The sequence below is a fragment of the Mobula hypostoma genome, chromosome 18, assembly GCF_963921235.1.
Source record: "Mobula hypostoma chromosome 18, sMobHyp1.1, whole genome shotgun sequence".
In the NCBI taxonomy this organism is placed as follows: Eukaryota; Metazoa; Chordata; class Chondrichthyes; order Myliobatiformes; family Myliobatidae; genus Mobula; species Mobula hypostoma.
The window spans coordinates 20,950,377-20,978,040 of record NC_086114.1 but is presented as its reverse complement, the minus strand read 5'-3'; the positions used below and the strand labels follow the sequence as shown (position 1 = coordinate 20,978,040).

Below are 27,664 nucleotides of genomic sequence, written 5' to 3'. Positions count from 1 at the left end.
TTAAGGGGTATTATAAAGGTTTTTCAAAACAACACGTTGTTTAGCTACTGGGTACCAATGAATTTACTAATGCTGATAACTTTATAACTTTACACCATACATTCTTGCATTTATCCATATCTTCCCTTTCATTTCTCAAAGTTCACACTAGGAGCCATGGAAACATGCTGATACTAGTGGATGTTCTGAACTGTCTCACTGGTTATAACTTGGAATAGTGTAAGTTTGTGTAGTCCATTTTTAAAGATTCTCTGCAATATTAGCACACTTTGTAGAGTTGCTTGCAAAACATTTTTAAGAGATTTTCTACTATATTAACACACTTTGTAGAGTTCTTTGCAAAGCATTATTGAAGATTTTCTACAATTTAAGCACACTTCTGAGTGTTCCACAGACATTCCACCCTGCAAAAACTCATTTCGGGGAGGTAGCACCATCAATTTGCGGGAGACTCCCGGAACTTTTGGGAGAGGTGGGATGTCTGCAATAGAGTAGCTCCTTAGCAGTTAACCAGCTAGTTTAAATAACGTTAGCTATGCTAATGAACAAATGACACCTGTTAAACTCACCTCAACATGTCTTTTACAGTCTTAACCCACCATGGGCAATAGAAAAGTCACTGTTGCAAACAGTGCAGCAAGCAACACTGTCATTATTTTGACCCCTATTAGGCAGGGGTACACTTTAGTGTGGTCTGGGGTGATGTACGTTTTATATTTTATCTTTTTGGAACACTCTGCCACTCTGACTTTTTTTGGAACTCTCTCGCTCTTGCTCTCGCGCTCTCTCTCATGGTCACTCTCACTCGCGCTCGCTCTCTTGCGCTTTCTTGCTCTCGCTCGCTCTTGCGCTCTCTCTGTCATGGTCGCTCTCACTCGCGCTCGCTCTCTTGCTCTTTCTCGTGATTTCTCTCACGCTCGCTCTCAAAAAAATCAATTTCCAGGACATTGTATATAATTTGCGGGCATCAGGGAGCCACTATTAATATGCAGGAGACTCCCGGAACTTCCGGGAGAGGTGGGATGTCTGGTTCCAGGTATACTGTATCTTGATTTGAGGGCCCACCTTGCTAACTTTCAATACTGTTTCCTATGCAATTTATTTGAACTGTCGATGACAGCTGTTCCAAACTTTTTAAGGACCACAGCAAGAGAAGCAGAGCTGCCATTGTCCTTTTGTAGAAACAGGACTGATTATGTGAAGAGGCCAGTGAAGCTGGGAATCTTTTATTTAAACCAGAGCAGATTAAGGGAAGGTTTAAATAAAGCTTCAAATTAATGGAAGGTTTTGTTAGAGTAGATTAATTTCTCATAACTGGAGTGTCAAAAGATAGACAATACATATTGAAAATAATTTGCAAAAATAAAAAGAATTTTTAAAAGTTGTAGGTTCTGATCTGTAACGAGTTGTGTAAAATGGTAGTACTGTTAGGTTCAATTCTAACTGCTAAAATCAGTCCAGCTAGTTAATAATTAAATGAATCTTCAGAAAGGATTGAAAATTGGCTGGTTGACAGGAAACAAAGAGTAGCGATTAACAGGTCCCTTTCAGAATGGCAGGCAGTGACCAGTGGGGTACCGCAGGGTTCAGTGCTGGGACCGCAGCTGTTTACAATATACATTAATGATTTAGATGGAGGGATTAAAAGTAACATTAGCAAATTTGTAGATGACACAAAGCTGGGTGGCAGTGTGAAATGTGAGGAGGATGTTATGAGAATGCAGGGTGACTTGGACAGGCTGGGTGAGTGCGCAGATGCATGGCAGATGCAGTTTAATGTGGATAAGTGTGAGGTTACCCACTTTGGTGGTAAGAACAGGAAGGCAGATTATTATCTAAATGGAGTCAAGTTAGGAAAAGGGGAAGTACAATGAGATCTAGGTGTTCTTGAACATCAGTCACTGAAAGCAAGCATGCAGGTACGGCAGGTCGTGAAGAAACCTAATGGCATGCTGGCCTTCATAACAAGGGGAATTGAGTATAGGAGCAAAGAGGTCCTTCTGCAGCTGTACAGGGCCCTGGTGAGACCACACCTGGAGTACTGTGTGCAGTTTTGGTCTCCAAATTTGAGGAAGGACATTCTTGCTATTGAGGGAGTGCAGCGTAGATTCACAAGATTAATTCCCGGGATGGCGGGACTGTCATATGTTGAAAGATTGGAGCGACTGGGCTTGTATACACTGGAATTTAGAAGGATTTGAGAGGGGATCTGATTGAAACATATAAGATTAGTAAGAGATTGGACACGTTAGAGGCAGGAAGCATGTTCCCGCTGATGGGTGAGTCCAGAACCAGAGGCCACAATTTAAAAATAAGGGGTAGGCCATTTAGAACGGAGTTGAGGAAAAACCTTTTCACCCAGAGAGTGGTGGATATGTGGAATGCTCTGCCCCAGAAGGCAGTGGAGGCCAAGTCTCTGGATGCTTTCAAGAAAGAGATGGATAGAGCTCTTAAAGATAGTAGAATCAAAGGTTATGAGGATAAGGCAGGAACTGGATACTGATTGTGGATGATCAGCCATGATCACAGTGAATGGCGGTGCTGGCTCAAAGGGCCGAATGGCCTACTCCTGCACCCATTGTCTATTGTCTATTGTAATTGTACTTGTATATGAAACTGACTAGACACTAGGGAGCCCTTGATACAACAATCAAATCACTGCGTGCAATAACATTGTATGACAGTAAATTATTCTGTCACAGAGACAGACTTGCACCAAAAGGATCTTGCACTTATTTGATACTACTTTTCATTCCTCAGTATTCACCACTGGTTTTGCCACTAATGAGTTGTACATTAAATGCAGTGTTGTTGAATAAGTGAGTTTTTCTAATTACTTGCCATGGAATTTAAAGAAATTGAGAGTTTGCTACTTGGATAATAATTTTGCCTGTAGAGTTTACCATTTCATTTGATTGTTGTTTTCCTTTGTCTGGTGTATGTACTATTTTGTGAATGAATGTTGGACTTGTGAAGTCTCTTTCCATCAGAAATTTCACAGAGAGGACCAAAACTCCTTACCTTTGTGTTTTTATTTTGTTTTTTGTCACTGCTTGACCCTGAGCTCATTTTGTGTACAAGAGATGCATTCTGCTCCCTTGTAGTCTGTTCTGCTCCGTTCCTATTGCTGTCAACTTGTCAACCACTGTCTCTGGATTTTTATTGTTTTATAGTGTTAATAGTTTTTCCTCAAGTGCTCATTCATTTCCTTAAAATCATAACACCTAATTTCAAAATAAAACAATTGACCCCTCCCCCCATTATTGCTCCATCTCCACTGTTTCCTGCGCAGTTTCTTTGAACTCACAGCCTCCGAGTTGCAATTGAATCCTTCCAATCATATTTTCAACCCTGCCATGATATAGCTCTGATTGAAATAATGGACCAAAGCTTAAATCACTGTGACATGTCTATTCCATCCCTTTTTAAATCTCCTGTTTTGTAACAAAACACATTGTTGAGGGTGGAGCAGTGGATGTAGTGTATATGGATTTCAGTAAGGCATTTGATAAGGTTCCCCATGCGAGGCTCATTCAGAAGGTAATGAGGCATGGGATCCAAGGTGACCTTGTTTTGTGGACCTAGGATTGGCTTGCTCACAGTAGGCAAGGGTAGCTGTAGGTGGCTTGCATTCTACATGAAGGATGGTGACCAGTGGTGTTCTGCAGGGATCTGTTCTGGGACTCCCCCTCTTTGTGATTTTTATAAATGATCTGGATGAGGAAGTAGAAGGGTGGGTTAGTAATTTGAGGGTGTTGTAGAAGTCTGGAAGGTTGTCAGAGATTACAGCGTGACATCGATAGAATGCAGAACCAGGCTGAGAAGTGACAGATGGAGTTCAATCCAGATAAGCATGAAGTGGTTCATTTCGATAGGTCAAATTTGAAGACAGAATATAATATTAATGGTAAGACTCTTGGCAGTGTGGAGGGCCAACGATATCTTGGGGTCCATGTCCATAGGACACTTAAAGCTGCTGCGCAGGTTGACAGTGTTGTTAAGAAGGCATATGGTATGTTGGCCTTCATCAGCCGTGGGATTGAGTTCAAAAGCCGTGAGATAATGTTAAAGCTATGTAAGACCTTAGTTAGACCCCACTTGGAGTACTGTGTTGATTTCTGGTCATCTCACTACAGGAAGGATGTGGATACTATAGGGAGAGTGCCGAGGAGATTTGCAAGGATGTTGCCTGGATCGGAGAGCATACCTTATGAGAGTAGGTTGAGTAGATTTGGCCTTTTCTCCTTGGAGTGACGGAGAATGAGAGGTGACCTGATAGAGGTGTATAAGATGATGAGAGGCATTGATTGTATGGATAGCTAGAGGCTTTTTCCCAGGGCAGAAATGCCTAACACGAGGGGGCACAGTTTTAAGGTGCTTGGAAGTAGGTACAAGGGGGATGTCAGAAGTAAGTTTTTCACACAGAGAACGGTGGGTGCATGGAATGCACTGCCAGTGAAGGTGGTAGAGGCAGATACAACGGGGTGTAGAGACTCTTAGATAGGTACATGGAGTTAGAAAAATAGAGGGCTATGCGGTAGGGAAATTCTAGGCATTTCTAGAGTAGGTTACATGGTCTTCACAACATTGTGGGCTGAAGGGCCTATAATGTGCTGTAGATTTCTGTATTTTATGTTATATGTTCTAAACCTGTATGTGGCCATTGATGCATTATGCCATTCTGCTCCAATTCCTCCTCACCATTGTACAGGTGGATGAATTTTTAAATACCTGGATTAATTCCTTTTAAATAAAGCATATTCACTGAATCTCCAGTCATGTGTTCCTGTGGTCAGTTTCACAGCTGCAATCTAAGGATCTGCCTTTGCCCCTGTTCTCTTCAACAGGCTGGCCCTCTGCACCATCTCCCAATGACAGTTCCTAAATTACACTGACGAAGGCACGTTTGGTCTCACTGGTGTCTCTCTCTCTTCCACTGTGTCTACATTGCCTTCTTTGTGTGACAGAGGTTTCTGGGTGAGCAGACATTTCCTCCAAATAAGTACAGGTCCTCTGCAGGCTGGGACAGAGTTCTTTTCCTGTGAGCTGTTTGTAACCTAAAAAGTTTGCAGGTTGAGAATGTGACAGGGCATCTCAGTTCTCACACAGTGGAAGATGCTTACAACTCTGCAGTCACTGGTAAAATCACCCTGCCATTCTCTCAAACACACATTCATATGTAAGTTGGGCATTTGTCAGCTGAGAAAGATAATCAGGTTTGGTCTCCCATCATAAGCTTGTTTTATACTTCTAATTCCATTCTGTTCCCTGGCAACTACATTAAAATGAATCCCAACACACAGACACGGTCCTTTTCACCCATTGTGCTGTGCTTACTGACCTAAATTGTCTCTCAGTTGATTACTACCTTTATTTTGTAAAAATGCTTATGCTTGCTTACAACATAGAACAGTACAGCACAGGAACAAGCCCTCCAATTCATGACGTTGTGCCAAATTAATTATGCTAATGATGCCTAATTGCACTAATCCCTTCTGCATACACAAGGTCTGTATTCCTCTAATTTCTACGTATTCCTTTGCCTCTTTGAGAACCTTTTAAATGCCTTTACCAAATGTGTTCCACCACTATCCATGACAACACATTCCGGACACCCACCACTCTTTGATGTGTTTTTAAATCTTGTTCCACGCATCTTCTTTGAACTTTCCCCTTCTTGTTTCAATTCATGCCCTTTGTTGTTAGACATTTTAACCCTGAGAAAAAGGTACAAGCTACCTACTCTAAATATTCCCCTCATTATTTTATAAACATCTATCAGGTTTCCTATAAGCCTTTGCCACTCAAGATAAACAATAATTATCCTATTTTAAGCTTACAGAACATGCTATAAGGAGAATATAGTATGTACTATATTCTATAGCACATTCCCTCTAATCCAGTCAGCCTCCTGGTGAACCTCATTTGAATCCTCTCCATAGCCTCCAGATCCTTCCAATAAGTGGGCAACCAGAATTGAATGCAATAATCCTGATATAATAACCTCTTTGTTCTTGAACCTCATGTCTGTGGTCTTTGCTAGCCTGATATCCTGACAACCAGCAGCAATTCTCACCTCCTGATCATACCTTATTTTAATAACACCACCGATGTAGTTATGCTTAAGTTGCCAAAGCCCTATGTTCAGAAATTCCCTTAAATTCTACACTGCTTCTGTACCACTGATGCTTCCTTTCATTCATTTCTTAAAACCAATCTCTTTGCCAAGCTCTTGGCCAGCCCATCGACTTTAGCTTAGTTTGATAATATTCTTGTGAAGCATCTTGGCATGTCTTTGTTGTATTAAAGGAGCCATATAAATTTAAGTTGTCAAACTTATTTTCTATTCTTGTTTGAAGATATATACTTTTGTCATCTTCAGACATTAAAATAATTCAATATGAATTAAAGGAAACTCTGAGTACTGCATTTTCTTTGTAACATTTTAGAACTTAGAACATTACAGCACAGTTCAGGCCCTTCAGTCCATGATGTTGTGCTGACCTTTTAACCTACTCTAAGGTCGATCTAACCCTTCCCTCCTACAAAGACCTCCACTTTTCAATCATCCATGTGCCTACCTAAAAGTTTCTTAAATGTCTATAATGTACCTGCTTCTAACATCACCACTGGCAGGGCATTCCATGCACCCACACTCTCTGTGTGAAATTATACCACTGTATAATTTTATACTATCTTCAGTCTTAGGATATCTGACTGGCTGATAACCTTCAGTCTGTGGCATTTACACCCTACTTTCTCAATCACATCTCAAAATGTTATTGTTAAATCCATCATTTGTTACTTTGCACTTGCTTTGTAAGGAAATCTAACTGGAGAACAAGATTATCCCCCAAAAACACTGAGATGATCAACTGCCTTACTTGTTTCAGGTTAAGAGAGAAACATTTGTAAGAGATCTATCTCTCTGATGGGTTTTTTGTGTTTGCTTAAAGAAACCATTGGGATTTCAGTCTATGTTTCGGATGATGTTTCAGAAAATGTACGACTCATTTCAGTATTTTGGATTATATGTTGCAACCAGAAAATGATTGTGAGCCAACAGCTTTCTTTTTCAGAGTTGAGGATAATAGCAATTGGCAGACAGGTTACACATTGGTGGACCCTCAGTTTGGGAATATGGATTAAGTGAATGGACTCGTAATAAATGCTGTTAATAAACGTATCTCACTCTCTCTGTATTTACAGTTTGGCACTAACAATCATGGTCTTTGTCAACTATGGAGGAGGCAGCTATTGGTTCTTTGAACATGCCCCATGGAATGGTATTATAATAGAAATTATTTTTGGTTTGTATTACCAGACACAGAACAGAATATTTTCATTAATATTTTGCACTGTCTTATCCAGATGGAACTCCATGATTTAGTAGTCAGGATAATTACTAACATATACTTTCAAATCAATTGCTAGGTTTGAGACTGGGGGCTTATGGAGAAAGTATGAAATTTTGATTTTCCTGGAATTAGCTTTTACATATTTTTCTTGATTTTCACACCTACATTGACAATCTAACATATAACTCTTAAAGATTATGTTTGTAAAATCCTTTTGACTGCCATACTCTTTGGAGGGGACTAATGGAGCAGGAAGAGCTGGAGACACAAGAATCAGAGAATGGGCATTCAAAGCTGAGACCTGAATTAAATGCAGAAAGCAGAAGCAGGGTTTGCGTCTCATTATTAGAGCTCAAATATATCACTCAGAATGAACACTGGCTATTTGGGGCATCAAGAGGGGCAAACAAAGAGCTGCAGGTATTGTTGCTTAGCCAGTGACTGGAATATTTGCTGCTTCCACATGACCTTCTTAACAGCAGAGATGTGAACTGGGTCGTGGCTGCATTGATATTGCTGTACTTCAGACAAATAGGAGATCTGATCAGTCTCTCCTGTTACTGCAGCTGATTCTTTTACAACAGGGGCGGTGGTGGTACAAGCCTTGAAGATAGTCAAGTTTTATAAAATTCTTCAAATAAAACCAGATGCTACAGAATATCAGCATGTAGGACCAGATTCTTTCCAAAGTCTAATGTAGAGCAAATTGAATGTGCAACTGAAAGTATAGATCCTTACCCATTGATTTAAATTAATTCTTTTATGGAAGCAATAAATCAAAAATTATTCGGGAATTAATATTCCCCAGGGTCTGCAACCTGAGTCTCTGGTATTATTGATTGACATATTCCAGAGGGTTTTAAACCTCAAGTCAATTTTGAAGGAAGCATAATTTTGCAGAGCCATCCGCAGTACCCTCAGGAAACTTAATAAATCTACCTTTGAGGGTGGGGATTGTGGTAGTGGAAGATGGAAGCGAGGCTTACACGACTTTAGGGTAAAATGGATATTGGAATAAAAGTGTGATTGATGTGGAGTAAGAGCAGAAGAGTCCCGCCTCTGTCAGTTACTATTCTTAGTCACTCCATGGTGGCCAGGATGCTTCCAGTCAGGAGGAGATGGAAGGAAATGATGGTCAGAGATGAAGAATTAGGTGATGACAGTGATGATGATGGATGATGACAGACTTGGATATTTTCAGCAAGCTTTCAGTTTTGCCAGCGGCCCAGGATGTCAAGGCGGATCGACCCGATGCAAGAGCACAGATACCGCAAACACAATAACACAAGCAATACTTTCTCAAACTTTACTCTTTATTCATAGCATGCTATGGGGGAAGTTACACACTGATCTCCCAAAGAGCCAGTTCGGACACTACCCTCCCCCGGATCACAATTCTTCACAATTTATAATATTGATCATTACGTCCACAGGAAATCTTACAATTACGCGAGTTAAGACAGTTTTGGAATAATTTCGATCACATGTTGATATACTATTAGATGTAAAATCATCATTGGTTAGTTATAATTATTTTCTGCCAAAGCTAGCCTGGATACAACATTAGCTCCTTATACTGTATTGACACCTTCCCCTCTCTCTTGAACATTCTATCCCCTATGCCACCCTTCCCATATTTAGTTATACCTTGAGATGTCCCTTCTGAATGGCCAGATAGAGGACAATGTCTAATACGTCACCTGTTGCTGGGTAGGGTTTCTTTCTTACTTGCCCAACAACAGTAAGCTAAGGTGCTCATAAGGTGATTGATCATTAGCTAATCATTGTTCTTAGTATTTACCTATCCCTCTACTCTATCAAGGAGAGATTTAGTGGGTGGATTGGTGAAGGGCTAAGAGGGAATGACCCAATTCTGCTCCTATATTTTATGCTCTTATGGATTTCGAAGTGTAATATGGAATAAAGATTTCTATATATTTTTGATCCTAGTAAATACCTCGGAATTCTAAAAATACTCTGCTGAAGAATTAAATACATATCTGCAACCTTGCATGAAATCTTTCATATAAAATCTCATTTCATGTTTTGCAGGATTGACTGTAGCTGACCTGTGATGCCTTGGTAAGTGATAATGAAACTGGACATGCATTCATACCAAGAATTCTCATTAATTGGCCCTTGATGGTTTTGCTATACTTTTATGCATTAAATAAACCAGGAAGGATCTGGTCTTCAGTAGAATAGCTCCCATCAAAAATCCACCACGATTAATGTTTGTATTACATTAGATATTGTTTCAGAAAGGCTAGCTGACAGCTGGATCATTTTGACAGAAAAGATGGCAGATAACTGCTTTAGAGAAAGCTAACTCTAGTGGTAGGAAGTATAAAAAAGGCATCTGTTAGTCTTGCCAGACCGTGGATCTGCGCCTGGAAAGTCTTCACTCTCCAGGGCGCAGGCCTGGGCAAGATTGTATGGAAGACCAGCAGTTGCCCATGCTGCAAGTCTCCCCTCTCCACGACACCAATGTTGTCCAAGGGAAGGGCATTAGGACCCATACAGCTTGGCACCAGTGTTGTCGCAGAGCATTGTGTGATTAAGTGCCTTGCTCAAGGACACAACACGTTGTCTCGGCTGGGGCTCGAACTCACGACCTTCAATTGGAATCTGGTGTCGAAGGGCCTCTACTGGATTAGGCTACATTGCTAATCTTGCAGCGATAATCAAAGAAAGAAAAAGAGGATTTCTTTTAGCATCATGTATAATATCAGTACACCTGAAAACAAGGCGCCACTGGATGATGGCTGAAGTGTTATTCTTTGTCCAAACAAGACAGTTAATTGCATGAAACAACTCTGGTCCACTCCAGCAAATTTGAGCCTAGCATCACTCTCCTCAGACACCAGGCATAGCACAGCCTGATGTAGAATTCTTCAACCACTTAGTTCTTGCCAGAAATAACACAAACACAGAAAATGCTTGAAATACTCAGCAACCTTAGGAAGAGAAGCAGAGTCAATGTTTCAGATCAGAGACCCTTCACCAAAACTGAAAAGGTGACAAAGGAAGCTTGAACGTGTGTGGGAGAGGGGGCATATCAATAGGATAAAACTGGGATGACCATGGGGGTAAGCTGTAAACTTGATTTCCTGGTCAGTGAGTGAATGGCAGCAGTTAGAAATTGAGAACATCGACAATAGAACATAAACAGCAGAGTGCAGGAATGTGAAATGCAGAACAGGAACATATGCCTAGTAGACTCAGATTCATTTATTTATTGAAACAAACAGTGAAATGTGTCCTTTGTGTTAACAACCAACACAACCTAAGGATGTGTTGGGGGCAGCCCGCAAGTATTGCCACACATTATGACTCTAATATAGCATCCCCACAATGTTCAGTAGAACAGCACAAGCAACCACAGAAAATCAAGCCCCTTTCCTCCCTCCCACCCACTCACACATGCAGACAGGCCTCCACCACAGATTGGCTGTCTCTGAGCCTCTGGAGTCCAGAGGACTCACAGACATGAGGCTCCAGCTCCCCTAGTGGAATCACAGACCCAGGGCTCTGGCCATTGGGCCTTGACTTCCAGCCACGACCACTTCAATCTTTGATCTTTTGACTTCGATCTTCAGTATCAGCTCAAGGACTCGCTGTTGATGGATCCCAAATTCCAGGCCTTGAACTTGCTGATCTGGGAATGAGGGTCAGGGAGGGCCATTGGCCCTCATGCCTTCTGCCTATATGTACCTCTGATCCTGGGACACATTGAGCAGCGGTTGGCGGGGGGGGAGCAACTTGGTTACCTGGCAGTGAATCACCAGCCCTCATCCTCACTGGTGCTTGCCGACCCGACTGGGGATCACTGGGCTTCGTCCCATAGAGCACTTTGACCTGAACTCCAGCCTGACCTCCAACCACCCCATCTCCTTGTCCCTAAATCCTAACCTGACCCCTAATTCTTTGCTCTGTCTCCAAAACCATCCTTACAAGTCTAAAAAACAACTGAGCCACAACCTTGAAGAAGAAGAAGAATACAGTTTGATGCCATGGTAACTGGAAGCCAGTTTGGTCAGTCTGGGCATGCCCTTCACTCGCAGAGTTAAATAAAGAATAAGAAATGGAGAGAAAAAAATGAACTTACATTATGCATGGCTAACTGATAAGGACTGAGAAATCAAATTATCTGAAGCTGTAAAATTCAATATTGACTCCTGAAGGCTGTAACGTGCCCAGATGGATGTTAAGGCACAGTTCTTCAAGCCTGCATCGTAACATTGCAGGAGGGCACAGGTCAATAGATTAGAGTGGGATGAGAAATCAAAATGGCAGCAATGGGAAGATCAGCATCACCCTTGTGGATTGAATGCAAGAGCTCTGCAAAGGTATCACCCAATTTGTGTTTTGATCTCTCCATTGTCGAGGAGGCCATATTGTGAACACTGATTGCAATACACTAGATGAGAAGAAGTGCAAATGTCACCTGTTTCATCTGGAAGGACTCTTTTGGCGCAGCTGGTGGTAAGGGAAGAGGGAATAGGGCAAATGTTTTGTTCCCTGCAGTTCCAAAGGTGTGTGCCCTAAGAAGAGGGGTGGTTGGTGGAAACAAAAGGGTAAAGCAGGGGGTCATAAAGGGAAGGTCCCTATGAAATATTGAAAGTAGAGGAGAGAGAAGGGTGTGTCTGGTGGTGGAATCTCTTTGAAGGCGACAGAAATCGCAGGGGATGATCTGTTGAACGTGGAGGCTGGTGCGATGGAAGGTAAGGCCAGGGCAACTCTAAGATTGTTTTGTCCTGGACGAGTGGCAGTATGAGCAGATGAATAGGGAATGGTTGAGTTGTGGTCTAGGGGTTTGTTATTAATGGAGTGCTAGTGAGTTAGATGTGTAACTCTAGAATGATTATACTAACTTTGGTAAGGACAGGAGTGGTTGAAAGCAGAATTGATGGAGTAAGGTGTTATTTGGATATTTTATAATGTTGATTGGTAGTTTAATGGAGAAATTATACCCAGTAAATTATTCTTCCATGTAGTGCCACTCAGCCTTCAAATTCTACCTGATATTTCAGCAGCACCTCAGTTTAATACCCCATCTCCAAATGCTCAGTGTTATACTGGAGAGTAAGCATGGATTACATGAATTTAGGATCCATTAGGAGGATGCCTGGTTTGGAAAATCATTTGTGCAGAGTGAATTGGTAATCAGACACTATCCATAGATAGACAGAAGGGAAAGTGGACATTTAATAACTTGAAGAGGTGAAGATTATTTTCTCTGATTTGGCAGTCAGTGATGAGGGGCCATTGTTAATAAATCAATTGAGGAGAAACTTAGAAGAATTTCTTTTAAGCAGGTAGTTAGCTATTTTTTTGGTGCAGAGGAGGCAGAGTTGCATACTTTAAGTGAAAAAGCAGAAACAGAAATGTATAAATAAATGAGGACCAGGCAATGGGATTACTTTGTGATTGCTATAACTTTTGACAACTCAAACAAGTTGAGCTGAATGGCCTCTTTCTGTACTTGTACAGCTATGGAACTTGAATTCAGAATATTCTGAGTCAGATGAATGCTCTGTATCATGAGCTAAGCTAAAAAATACAAATGGTTTGAAAAGAGACCAACTGTTAACCAGTGCCGCGGAGCCTATGTCTTGCTCTCATACAGTTTGTGCATAATAATAATTTCCTGCAATCTCCTTTGCCGTCAATCAGAAGTTGCACATCTGGATTTGCTAATGCTAGTGATCCATGTAAGAAACTACTTGGTAACTCTGGTCCTCTGTTCACCTTGAATAACTGTCAGCGTGGAAGTGGTGTAGTCCTGAAGAAGGACAAGATTGTTTTTGGCAGATCTTGAGTTAGTGAAGAGTTCCTCACTGCATTGTTTCATGCCCAGTGCCTGTGAAAGCATTGATAGGCCCAGACAAGCTGGACGAGACGGATTGTGAAATTCAAATTGGAGCAGCTAACGTGCAGTAGAATATGATGCCAGAATATTAGATAACCAAATGAAGGACAATCAGGGTTCTGTCTGAGTGCGATTGTAGTTGTTCGTCAATGAAGTACTTTAAAAGATTGAAACAGTAACTGAAGAGAATTATTATCCACTTCACAGACCAATAAAAATAATGAAATACATTGTAGGGCTATGAAAGGTGGAGCTTAACCAGCACCACAATATTCGATTTAGCTGGGGATGGTGGATGTCACCGTATGGAGCTAATGAGAACTGACTCAAGTTAAACGCAGTCCAGAACGAGTAGACATGCATTTATAGAGCACCTCATCATATCCTTCAACGCTTATTTTCCCCAGTGCTTCATACGCAGTCAATTACTTTGAAGTGTGGTGGCTTAAAGTGTAATTGAAAAACAAAGGCCAGTTGTTGCTGGCAGGATCCTAAAAACAGTAGTGAAATAACAAGCTTTTCTGGGGTGAGAAGTTGGGCTTTGAAGAGAAGAGATGTATGACAAGACATCAGAGAATCCCTTGTTTTTCAGGCTTCATATTTCATCAGAATTAGATTATTGTGACATGGCAACAGTCCCTCAACTTCATGACTGAATAAATTCAGATTTTATCCACGTTCACAAAGAAGAGTCAGAGAACAGATTCAGAATCAGATTAACACTCAGTGACCACAGAGTGTATTTCTCTGTGTTTGTGGTCTTCACTGCTGCAGCCTATCCACTTTAAGATTCAACATGTTAGGCATTCAGAGATTGTCTTCTGCATACCACTGTTGTAATGCATGGTTATAGCAGACTGTAATGCATGTAAATCAGACTGTCTGCTTGAACCAGTCTGGCCATTGTCCTCTGACATCTCTCATTAACAAGGTGTTTTTGGCCGCAGAACTGCCGCTCACTGGATGTGTTTGTTTTTTTTTTGCACCATTATCTGTCGACTCTAGAGACTGCTGTTCATGAAAATCCCAGGAGGTCAGCAGTTCCTGAGATACTTAAACCACCCCATTTGGCACCACCAATCATTCAGAATCAGAATCAGGTTTAGTATCACTGGCACGTGTTGTGAAAGTTGTTGTTTTGTGGCAGCAGTACAGTGCAATATAAAATAATGGAAAAAACTATAAATTACAATAAGAAATATGTACGTAGTATATATAAAATCAAATAAAATAAGTGGTAGGCGGGAGGAGAAGATGGCGGCGCGACGCAGCTCACAGCGGCCACTCTGGTGGTGATACCTGTTATCTATCTGTCAAGTAGGGTGCACAATCCTGATTTGATGGAGACAGATGTGAGAGCACGGAGGAACATCTGGTGAAACTTCTGATATGCCTGCTTCGCTGCTGCTGCTACTGTGTGGTCCAGAATCTCCGGAGGGGAAGGCCCTGAGTCCTCGGCTTTGCTTGTTGCTCGGCGGCCGGGGCAGGGGTTGAAGCGCTCGGCAGAGATGGTGCTCGGTGTCAGAGGGCTGGTCAGAGGCTTGAAGTTTTCGGATGGACTCAGAGTCCGCTGCGGTCGGGTGCTTCCAATGCATCGGCAAGTTTGTGGCGCTTGGAGGTTCATGGCAGGAAGAGTTTCTCCCTTCTGCCGCCTGTGTGAGATGATGAGGCTATCGGGACTTTGAGACTTTTTTTTACCGTGCCCATGGTCTGCTCTTTATCAAATTACGGTATTGCTTTGCACTGTTGTAACTATATGTTATAATTATGTGGTTTTGTCAGTTTTAGTCTTGGTTTGTCTTGTGTTTCTTGTGATATCATTCTGGAGGAACATTGTATCATTTTTTAATGCATGCATTTCTAAATGACAATAAACGAGGATTGAGTGTCCTCATAATCTAATCTAATCTAGTGCAAAGAGAGAGCAAAATAAAAAAAACATGAAGTGGGTTATTGTACATGAGTTCATTGTCCATTTCGAAAGCTGATGGCAGAGGGGAAGAATTTGTTCCTAAAACATTGAGTGTGCGTTTTTAGGTTGCTGTACCTCTGTCATGGTAGCAATAAGAAGAGGGCAGGTCCTAGGTGATGGGGGTCCTTAATGAAAGATACCGCCTTTTTGAGTCATTGGCTTTTGAGGATGTCTTTGCTGCTGAGGAGGCTAGTGCCCTTGATGGATCTGGCTGGGTTTGTAACATTTTGCAGATTTGGTGCAGTGTAGTCCCCCCCATACCCGACAGTGGTGCAACCAATTAAAATGCTCACCATGGTACATCTGTAGAACTGTGTGAGAACTTTGGTGACATACCAATTCTCCTCAAACTCCTAATAAAATATAGCTACTGTCATGCTTTCTTGTTATTGCATCAATACGTCAGGTCCAGTATAGATCTTCAGAGATATTGACACTCAGGAACTTGAAATTGTCCACCCCTTTCCACTGTTGATCTCTCCATGAGGACTGGTGTGTATTCCCTCAACTTCCCCTTCCTGAAGTCCTCAACGTTGTTGTTGTAATATTGCTCAACCAGCTCATCTATCTCACTCCTCTGTGCCTCCTCATCACCATCTGAAAAGTCTGCCAACAATAGTTGTGTCATCAGCAAACTTATAGATGGTGTTTGAGCTGTGCCCAGCAACACAGTCATTGGTGTACAGAGAGTAGAGCAGTGGGACAAGCATGCATCTTTGAGGTGCACTAGTGTTAATTATGTCATCCGGTTCGGATATGGCCCAAGTGTGGAGTGAGAGACACTGAAGCAGGTCGATAGTTCACAGACTCTAATGCAAACAGTGTTAAAGGGAAAAGAAAACAATAAACGCTATGCCAATTAGTGCCATTAACTAAAACTCTCAAATGGAAAACGAAGCCTACACTGCAGTTGAAAAGAAAAAGTAAATTTAAAATGAATACCGGTAGTCTTCAGTCAGCTGACTCGACAGTCTAATTTCTCAGGCAAGGCCGAATGCAAGCAGGCAGTGAAGCATTGCTGTGCTGTGTCCAAGTCTCGACAAGCACTACGCCGAAAAGAATGGAGTTAAGTACTATCACAATGAAATAATAATTAGCTGACATGTGCATATTCACAAGCGCAATTGCCCTATCTACTGACCTGCCGCATCCGTGGTTGTGACAGATTGTCAGTGAGGAAGAGATGTTATTTCTGATCTGCTCTGACTGGTGTCCCGATGAGGAAGTCAAGGATTCAGTTGCAGAGGAAGGTACAGAAGTCCAAGTTTTGGAGCTTGTTGATGAGTACTGAGATCAAAGTCACTTCGATCACATTTCTTCCCCATTCTGATGTTTAGTTTGAACAACATCTGAACCTCTTGACCATGTCTGCTTGCTTTTATGCATTGAGTTGCTGCCACATGATTGGCTGATTTGATATTTGCATTAACAAGCGGGGGCAAGGAGTACTTAATAAAGTAGCCAATGAGTGTATTTATCACACTACATCGAAACATGCAGTGAAATGCATCGTTTGCATTAACAACTAACACACTCAGAAATATCAGGTGCCAAGTCACACAGGGTTTCTCTGAGCCAAGAACAGGTAACAATAAGGAGAAAAAATATCACAGGTCTCTGCACATTATTTTTAAGCTTTACGCTGTTTTGCACAATTATTGATGCAACTATGAATGTTGATAGCTTTAAAACGTAACTTCAAAGATCTTCATACATGCTCATTTAACAAAGGACTTGGTATTATTTTTGTGAAAGAATTAATTCTAAATCTGAAAGAAAAAGTTAGTATCAATTGTAGTACCCATAAAACTATTGGATAGTTGTAAAACCTTGTCCATTTTCTCTGTAATAACACAGCAGAAGGCTATTCAGCCTATGAGGCTATACTGTCTACCAGGAGAGCTAACTCATTAGTTCCATTTTCTTTCCTTAATTCCCTGCTCCCTTCAATCCTGACTTCAGATTCGCCAATATGTGCCCTCCACTGTGTTCTGGAAGGCCAGTCAATTCGGGGGGTGGGGTGGGGAGCATTAAGAAATAAACAACACTGCTTGCCCCTTGAACAAATGAACTAAATATTTTACTCTGAGGCAGTTGGCTCATTCCGTACATATCATTTGGACAATCTGTTTTCAATAGTCATAAACCTTAAGGTACTATAGTTTCCCAAGGTGAACAGACTTTTATTCCACAAGAAAACCTTTGGCCTTAAACTTCAGAATATTAGCAAATGGATTTTTTAAGTTAAGAATTTTTATGTTCACTATTTCAACAGAGGACTTTACTTCAAGTAATGTCTTTGTAAATCCACTCAATTGCCAAATATTTCGAGAAGGTAACGAGTGGGATGACTCTGAAGAATGTGCTCCATTATAAAGCATCTCACTGGTGATGTAATGATGGTTCCTCCAAAAAAAAAGAGTCCTTGCCATTCCATTGGTCAAAACTGACCCTGACCCCTTGACCAACCCTCCCTCTGAATTGACTCAGTCTCCTCACTGAATACTCCAGACCTCATAACAATCTCCTTGATTTGAAAGAGCCATCCTTTTGGCTGATCCTGCATTTGAGAGGTCTTCAATTTGCCTACCAGCACAGTAGGTCCACAGCAGATACCATTTCATTGGTTCTTTGCTCAACCCTGGAACATTTAGACAGAAAAGATGCATGTATCAGGATGCTCTTTATTGACTGCAGCTTGGCATTCAATACAATCCAATCATCCCCTCAAGACTAAACAGTAGGCTTCAAGGCCTTGGCCTTAGTATCTACTTGCGCAATTGGACCCTCAATTTCCTCACTTCCATGTCCCAGTCAGTTTAGATTGGCAGCAACATCTCCTCCACGATCTTTACCAGTATAGGTGCACCACCAAGTTGTCTGCCTAGCCCCCTGCTCTACTCACTTTATACTTAATGATTGGGAGGCTAAGCACAGCTCCAGTGCTATATTGAAGTTTGCTGACAACTCCACTGTTATTGGCTGAATCAAAGGTGATGATGAATCAACATATTGGAGGGAGACTGAAAACCTGGGTGGTGCCACAACAACAACCTCTCACTACATGTCAACAAGACCAAGGAGCTGATCAGGCAACTGCAGGAAACATAAAGTCGTGGTGGTAGAGGATTTTAATTTTCCATACATTGATTGGGACTCCCATACTGTTAGGGGTCTAGATGGTTTAGAGTTTGTAAAATGTGTTCAGGAAAGTTTTCTAAATCAGTATATAGAGGGACCAACTAGAGGGGATGCAATATTGGATCTCCTGTTAGGAAACGAATTAGGGCAAGTGACAGAAGTCTGTGTAGGGGAGCACTTTTGTTCCAGTGATCATAACACCATTAGTTTCAATTTGATCATGGACAAGGATAGATCTGGTCCTAGGGTTGAGGTTCTGAACTGGAAGAAGGCCAAATTTGAAGAAATGAGAAAGGATCTAAAAAGCGTGGATTGGGACAGGTTGTTCTCTGGCAAAGATGTGATTGGTAGGTGGGAAGCCTTCAAAGGGGAAATTTTGAGAGTACAGAGTTTGTATGTTCCTGTCAGGATTAAAGGCAAATTGAATAGGAATAAGGAACCTTGGTTCTCAAGGGATATTGCAACTCTGATAAAGAAGAAGAGGGAGTTGTATGAAATGTATAGGGAACAGGGGGTAAATCAGGTGCTTGAGGAGTATAAGAAGTGCAAGAAAATACTTAAGAAAGAAATCAGGAGGGCAAAAAGAAGACATGAGGTTGCCTTGGCAGTCAAAGTGAAGGATAATCCAAAGAGCTTTTACAAGTATATTAAGAGCAAAAGGATTGTAAGGGATAAAATTGGTCCTCTTGAAGATCAGAGTGGTCGGCTTTGTGCAGAACCAAAGGAAATGGGGGAGATCTTAAATAGGTTTTTTGCATCTGTATTTACTAAGGAAGCTGGCATGAAATCTATGGAATTGAGGGAATCAAGTAGTGAGACCATGGCAACTGTACAGATTGAAAAGGAGGAGGTGCTTGCTGTCTTGAGGAAAATTAAAGTGGATAAATCCCCGGGACCTGACAGGGTGTTCCCTCGGACCTTGAAGGAGACTAGTGTTGAAATTGCGGGGGCCCTGGCAGAAATATTTAAAATGTTGCTGTTTACGGGTGAAGTGCCGGAGGATTGGAGAGTGGCTCATGTTGTTCCGTTGTTTAAAAAAGGATTGAAAAGTAATCCAGGAAATTATAGGCCGGTGAGTTTAATGTCAGTAGTAGGTAAGTTATTGGAGGGAGTACTAAGAGACAGAATCTACAAGCATTTGGATAGACAGGGGCTTATTAGGGAAAGTCAACATGGCTTTGTGCGTGGAAGGTCATGTTTGACCAATCTGTTGGAGTTTTTCGAGGAGGTTACCAGGAAAGTGGATGAAGGGAAGGCAGTGGATATTGTCTACATGGACTTCAGTAAGGTCTTTGACAAGGTCCCGCATGGGAGGTTAGTTAGGAAAATTCAGTCGCTAGGTATACATGGAGAGGTGGTAAATTGGATTAGACATTGGCTCGATGGAAGAAGCCAGAGAGTGGTGGTAGAGAATTGCTTCTCTGAGTGGAGGCCTGTGACTAGTGGTGTGCCACAGGGATCAGTGCTGGGTCCATTGTTATTTGTCATCTATATCAATGATCTGGATGATAATGTGGTAAATTGGATCAGCAAGTTTGCTGATGATACAAAGATTGGAGGTGTAGTAGACAGTGAGGAAGGTTTTCAGAGCCTGCAGAGGGACTTGGACCAGCTGGAAAAATGGGCTGAAAAATGGCAGATGGAGTTTAATACTGACAAGTGTGAGGTATTGCATGTTGGAAGGACAAGCTAACGTAGAACATACAGGGTTAATGGTAAGGCACTGAGGAGTGCAGTGGAACAGAGGGATCTGGGAATACAGATACAAAATTCCCTAAAAGTGTCGTCACAGGTAGATAGGGTCGTAAAGAGAGCTTTTGGTACATTGGCCTTTATTAATCGAAGTATTGAGTATAAGAGCTGGAATGTTATGATGAGGTTGTATAAGGCATTGGTGAGGCCGAATCTGGAATATTGTGTTCAGTTTTGGTCACCAAATTACAGGAAGGATATAAATAAGGTTGAAAGAGTGCAGAGAAGGTTTACAAGGATGTTGCCGGGACTTGAGAACCTCAGTCACAGAGAAAGGTTTAATAGGTTAGGACTTTATTCCCTGGAGCATAGAAGAATGAGGGGAGATTTGATAGAGGTATATAAAATTATGATGGGTATAGATAGAGTGAATGCAAGCAGGCTTTTTCCACTGAGGCAAGGGGAGAAAAAAACCAGAGGACATGGGTTAAGGGTGAGGGGGGAAAAGTTTAAAGGGAACATTAGGGAGGGCTTCTTCACACAGAGAGTAGTGGGAGTATGGAATGAGCTGCCAGACGAGGTGGTAAATGTGGGTTCTTTTTTAACATTTAAGAATAAGTTGGACAGATACATGGATGGGAGGTGTATGGAGGGATATGGTCCATGTGCAGGTCAGTGGGACTAGGCAGAAAATGGTTCGGCACAGCCAAGAAGGGCCAAAAGGCCTGTTTCTGTGCTGTAGTTTCTATGGGTCATTGGAAAGAAAGCAGAGTATGTTGGATACAATCAGCCTGACAGTCAGCATCTGTGCAAAGATCAGATCAGCTCAGGTTTCAATGTTTCATCAGAAATAGTTGATCAAAGCTGCTGAGCCTGTGTGCCCAGCATTTTGTGGTCTTATTTCCAATTTCCAACACCTTTGCCTTTCAGACTTTCATTAAGCCTTCTGAATGATGCTATGTCTTGGAAAATCTTTTCAGAGCCTTTGAGTGGCACTTTGAACATAACCAAGCCTTTCAAAGGCCTCCTGAATGACTTTTTTCTCAGGATAATTTGTGAAATGTTCAGATAATTTGATTTACGGTTGGTCTGTTTATAGTTTCTTTGTACAGACTGAATATATTGAATTGCATTTAATGATTGTGTTTGTGTTACTAAGCTGGAAAATATAAGGGCGTATTCCTTATATAGTAAATATTAACTTCACCAGCAACCAATCTTCAGACATGAACGTGGATTGTAGATTGAATTTAAAATGCAGCCCTGAACAATGGTTTCCCTTGAGCCATGGACTGGAGATGTTTGCAGACCAGACAATGCTGATTAACGTTCATTTTGTGTGTCCGGAGTATGAGCGTGAAGCAGGTGATGTGTGAAAACTATGCGCAATTCAAAGGAAGTGTTGTAGATACGTTGTAAATATAGAATTGTCCTGCTGTTACCTTTGACCTTTAGCATTTAAAATGTCATGTAATATTGAGTCAGGAGGACTCTTCCTCCAAGAATGTCTCAATATGATGTTTGATGCTCATTTTTGTTGAATAAAACACTTCTATATCTATTATCTTCAATGTCTCTCTGGTGACTTTGTTCATGCTACAACAGTGAACTCACACTCACCACTTATCTTTGAAGAGTAGAACTCTTGGCAGTATGGACCATTATGCAAAAATCACCTACCACACAATAGGACTGCTGGTGATCATTTTTTCAAAGTGGTGTTACCAATTACAAATCCTGCACAGTCAAGCTATTAACAGCTTCTCTGATCTCCTCCTTATTCTGGCTTCTTTTCCCTTCCTTTCCAGTCCCGATGAAGGGTCTCAGCTTGAAATGATGACTGTAAATTCATTCACATAAATGCTGTCTAACCTGCTGAATTTCTCCAGCGTTTTGAGTGTGTTGCTCTGGATTTCCAGCATCTGCAGAATCTCTTGGGTTTATGATACTCTGAGCTAGAGCCTTGTTTCCTCATAATTTTATGTCGTGTTTTTATTGTGTTTATTTCCCTATTTTGCTCCACACTGTTCATGCAAGTTGTTTATTACTCAAGGTTCAATAGCACCTTGCTTTTCTTCATTTTCTGTCTGAAGAGATGCAGTTGACTTGTACCCAGTATCTTGAATTCAACTTGGATCCATTCGGGATTTGGTCTCCAGGCGCAAACTGTCTCACTTGTTACATCCCATATACTGTTGAGCTTTTCACAATGGAATGTGTGCGATCAAAGTCATAAGCGATAAATGGTAACTTATGGTGTGCTCTTTGGTTTGTTTTCATCATTGGTACATCTTTAGCCCTGTCCTTCAGCGCCATGCTCTGACGAGGTATTCCTCGACTGCAGTTGCTGCGAAAGTTGACCTGGAGAACCATTATTCTGCTACTGATTGGAGCTTTCTTCATCAACTATGGCCCAGCTGATGGACCCCATAAGTACACAAGCCACATTGGCACTGCTGTTCAACTGGACTGACTCTTCCTGTGCTCTTGATAGAGCAAATAAAGGATAAAGACCTGAGTTAGAAATCATATGGATGAAGGAATTAAAAATCTAGCTGCATTATGCAGCTCATGAATGGCAACGTCCATTTGCTCTTGGGTTCTCTGAACGTGAGACACATGGTGACATCAGGCCACGTGCTGTCATATCAAGCTACACTTGATGCCACTTCTGCCCTATCAAATTGTGCGGCACAGCTTAAAGGGACCTAACGTGTAGGCCCCCTTAGGGATTTTTACTTGTCTCCTTTTCCACTCCACCCATTCAGCAGGTGCCCTAGCTTGTAATCTCACTGCACGTCTCATCAGTAACCTCTACACACCAACATTCACCATCACCTGATCCACTTGCTTCAATCTCACCCTCAAGATCCCAATTCCTCCTGTCACAGTTCTTATCCTCTCTAACTATAATATGTGGTGACCTACAAGAGTTACTGGAAGATGGACCTGTTTGAGCACCTGTCTGATTCTGCCACACATAATGCTATTGAGCTTTGCAATGTAAGAATCTCAACTAAAATAATTGCTATTGTTCACAGAAGCCAATGATAAAATGGCCTGAAATCAGATTACCTGCGATCTTAATTTCCATCTGAACAGACAGATTGTTCCTCACTTTCCATTACATATAAAGCAAAGCATCACAGACAAAATGAAAGCTACTCTTATTGCATTGTCCAGATAGGCTCTGCCAAAGGAGAAAACCTGACCTTAATGTAGATGCTGCTATTGTTCTCCTGGAGATGACTACTTTCCTACACAAGACTAATAATAATTGCAAAAACTATTTGCAAGGAGACCCACATAGGCAGAGACACCTCTTCCTGATTTAAGATTAAAAGTTACCTTTATATGTCACATGTACATTGAAATGCAATGAAATGTATCGTTTGAGTCAACAACTGGAGATGTGCTGGGGGCAGACCGCAAATGGAGAGGAGGAGGAGGAGAAGATGGCGGCGCGACGCAGCGCACGCAGTCTCTCCAGTGATGAATATCTGTAATCTGTCAAGTAGGAGGCCATGCACAATTTGATGGAGGCAGACATGAGAGCACGGAGGAACATCTGGTGAAATTTCTGAAATGCCTGCATCGCTGCTGCTGCTACTGTGTGATCTGAAATCTCCGGAGGGGAAGGCCCCAAATCCTTGGCTTTGCCTGTTGCCTGGCAGCTGGGGCCGGGGTTGAAGTGCTCGGCAGAGATAGTGTTTGGTGCTCGGTGTTGGAGGGCTGGTCGATGGCACGAAGTTTTCGTACAGACTCAGAGTCGGACTGTGGTCGGGTGCTTCCAGGATGCTGCATCGGCAAGTTTGCGGCGCTGGAAGCTCATGGCAGGGAGTTTCTTCCTTCAACAGTCTGCGTGAGATGTTGGGGCTATCGGGACTTTGAGACTTTTTTTTTACCGTGCCCATGGTCTGCTCTTATCAAATTATTGTATTGCTTTGCACTGTTGTAACTATAAGTTATAATTATGTGGTTTTTGTCAGTTTTAGTCTTGGTCTGTCTTGTGCTTCTGTGATATCATACCGGAGGAACATTGTATCATTTTTTAATGCATGCATTTCTAAATGACAATAAACAAGGACTGAGTGTCCTCATAATCTAATCTAATCTAAAATGTTGCCATGCTTTCGGCACTAGCATAGCATGCCCACAATTTACCAACCTTAACCCATACACCTTTGTAGTGTGCAAGGAAACCAGAGCACCTGGATTGGGGAGCATGCCTTATGAGAACAGGTTGAGTGAACTCGGCCTTTTCTCCTTGGAGTGACGGAGGATGAGAGGTGACCTGATAGAGGTGTATAAGATGATGAGAGGCATTGATCATGTGGATAATCAGGGGCTTTTTCCCAGGGCTGAAATGGTTGCCACAAGAGGACACAGGTTTAAGGTGCTGGGGAGTAGGTACAGAGGAGATGTCAGGGGAAAGTTTTTTACTAAGAGAGTGGTGAGTGCGTGGAATGGACTGCCGGCAACAGTGGCGGAAACGGATACAATAGGGTCTTTTAAAAGACTTTTGGATAGGTACATGGAGCTTAGAAAAAAGAGGTTTATAGGTAAGCCTAGTAATTTCTAAGGTAGGGACATGTTCGGCACAGCTTTGTGGGCCGAAGGGCCTGTATCGTGCTGTAGGGTTTCTATGTTTCTATGAAACCCACACAGTCATGGAGAGAACATACAAAGTCCTTACATACAGTGCATGAATTGAACCACAATCTTACCGCAGTTGCTGTAAAGCTGCATGGTAAAGTAGCACCTAACTGCTACACCACCATGCTGTACTGTATCATGAGGGGGAAAAAATAAGTAATTTGTAACATTGTATTGTTTAACTTTGGTCTAGGATAGGGTAGGGATTTCACTAGGATGGGGCAGGGGTTTGGCAGGTGGGGTGCACAATTAGTTCTTAAAGAAGCAAGTTTATGGCTCAACCAGTGAAGGTAGAAAATACTTACTTTGTCTGTGAACAGTGTAAAACATTAGGCTTGTAAGTACAGAGGCTGCATTAATCATTTCTTGCTATCTAGGATGCTTTCTGTACCAGACTGAATGTCGCTCAGTTTTACAAAATGACTAAAGACATTCCTGGCTGGGGTTGTCCAGACAAACATCATGTTATCAATGTCAGGAATTCCAAAGCAGGTACTTTGGTCTGCAGTACTCCATATTAACATGCCATTATTGTTTCTCACTCTGGGGAAAAAAGATAGATTGCTAATCCAGTTTTTGAAAATATTGATGGCAATAATCTGATTCAGGGATTTCTTGTGAATTATGATCAGATCAACTATTTGATACCAGACAGTCATATGATTTAATGCCAGTCTCAAAGGCAACAGTGCAATCTCCCAATAAAATATTACTTACTCCCTTTAAAGGTTGCTGCCTCTTCCTCCTCTAGTTTCATAAAGTGTTTTATCTTAGAAATTGGTTTAATTCTGAGAATGAGCAAGAATGCAATGTCAACCACATAGCACTGGGCGAAAAATAATGCACAAGAATCTCAGAAAAAAAATTCAAGATGGTGCCAGCGATCATCGGCGTCATCCTATGGGCTGCAGAAAATTGTTCGAAAGATTATTTTAAGTATACCTCTTATGAATTAATTTCACTGCAATCTGCAGCATGTAACTTCTCTCTAAGCAATGGACTTTTAACTCAACTCAATGATCTTCAGATCTCAGGATCTACTGACAGGCACGGCACCTTTAAGAAGGTTCATTGGCAAGGCCAAAAGCGAGGCAGAGGGTACTCCAAGCCAGGCTGGGTCAGGATGGATGCGGTCTCCTCTACCCAACATCTTGTTGGGAAATGTGCAGTCTCTGGAGAACAAAATTGAGGACCTAAACATAAGATAATGAAGGGAATGCTTAATTGTATGCTTTATTGTAACTTGGCTTTTCTGGGTTCAGCACATTCAGCAGTCAAACCAGAAGGATTCTTGATTTACAGATGGACTGACCTGCTGATTTAGGAAAGGCAAAAGATGGAGGTCTGCGTTTCATGATAAACTCTATTTGGTGCTCTGATGTGGCAGTTTTGTCGAACTCGTGTTCCATCGACTTGGAACACCTAACAGTCAAATGGCGTCTGTTCTGTTACCTAGAGAGTTCTCCTCTGTAACCCTGATTGCAGTTTACATACTGCCAATGGCCGACTATAGTCAAGTGCCTGTGACACTGCATGATGCTCCCTCCAAACAAGAAACAGCCCATCCCGACACATTCCAAATCATAGTCAGAGATTTCAACTAGGCTTGTTTCAAGAAAACCCTGCCCAATTAACATCAGCATATAACCTATAGCACTGGATGTCCCAACACACTAGACCATTGCTATACTCAGATAAGGAATGCCTATCTCTCCTTGTCCAGAACGCATTTTGGTAAATCAGTTCATTGGGTTGTCCTTTCCCTACCTGCATACAGGCAGAGGCTAAAGAGCAAAGCTCCAGAGATTAGGACAACAAAACAGGGGGAGGGGGCAGAGGAGAGATTGCTTTGAGTCAGTGGATTGGGCCGTGTTCAAACACTCATCTAGGTATATGAATGAATACACCATAGTTGTAACACACTTTATTACAACTGCTGTAGACGAGTGTGCCCCCATTAAATCATTCAGAGTCTTCCTCAATCGGTAGCCTTGGAAGAACTATGAGATCTGAAATGTGGTGAGGCCAGATCAGAGGCATTCAAATCTGGAGACCAAGAGAGTTACAGGAGGCCCAAGTGCAATCACTGGAAAGCCATCACACGGCGAAGTAGAAATTCCATACCAACCTTGAATCAACGAGGAATGCTTGACACTTATGGCAGGGCTTGAATGCTATTACCTCTTATAAAGTTCAATCAAGTGACATGGGAGACAACGGGGTTTCGCTTCCAGATGAGTTCAATGCCTTCTATAGTCGCTCTGACTGTCAGAACATGGTTGAACCATCACAAACTCCCACATCCCCTGATGGTTTTTTGATTTCAGCTTCTGAAGCCAATGTTTGGGTTGCCTTCAGGAGGGTGAACCCAAGGAAAGCATCTGGACTGGACTGATCAGCTGGATGATCGGCTTGGTGGTATGTTCACTGAGATTTTTAACCTCTCGCTTCGGCAGTGTGTGTGGTACCCACCTGCTCCAAGAAGGTTTCACTTATACCGGTGCCGAAGAAGAGTGTAGTGACCTACCTCAATGACAATTGTCCAGTTGCACTTACAACCACAGTGATGAAGTGTTTTGAGAGGTTAGTGATGGAACATATCGGATCCTGCCTGAGAGGTGACTTGGATCCATTCCAATTTGCCTATCGGAGCAACAGGTCCACAGCAGATGCCAGCTCATTGGGTCTTCACTCTATCCTGGAAGACACGGACAGCAAAGAGGCATGCATCAGGATACTCTTTATTAATTACTGCTCAGCATTCAATACCATCATCCCCTCAAATCTAATCAATAAGCTCCAAGACCTTGTGCAATTGGATCCTGGACTTCCTCACTTGTAGATCCCAGTCAGTCTGACTGGCAACACCATCTTCTCCATGATCTCCATTAGCACAGGTGCACCGCAAGGCTGTGTGTTTAGTCCCCCATTCTAATGGCTTTACACATGACTTTATGACTAAGCACAGCTCCA

At 42.0% G+C, this 27,664-nt stretch overlaps 1 protein-coding gene across 1 annotated transcript in view; it reads left to right on the top strand.

The window, feature by feature from the left end:
- The window catches only part of si:dkey-192p21.6 (uncharacterized protein LOC565246 homolog), a 355,495-nt gene that overhangs the window by 226,871 nt on the left and 100,960 nt on the right, over nucleotides 1-27,664 (top strand). Inside the window, 4 exon segments of the mRNA XM_063070659.1 lie at nucleotides 7,210-7,286; nucleotides 9,411-9,429; nucleotides 11,363-11,371; nucleotides 22,301-22,464. Coding sequence (XP_062926729.1) covers nucleotides 7,210-7,286; nucleotides 9,411-9,429; nucleotides 11,363-11,371; nucleotides 22,301-22,464 — 269 coding nt within the window.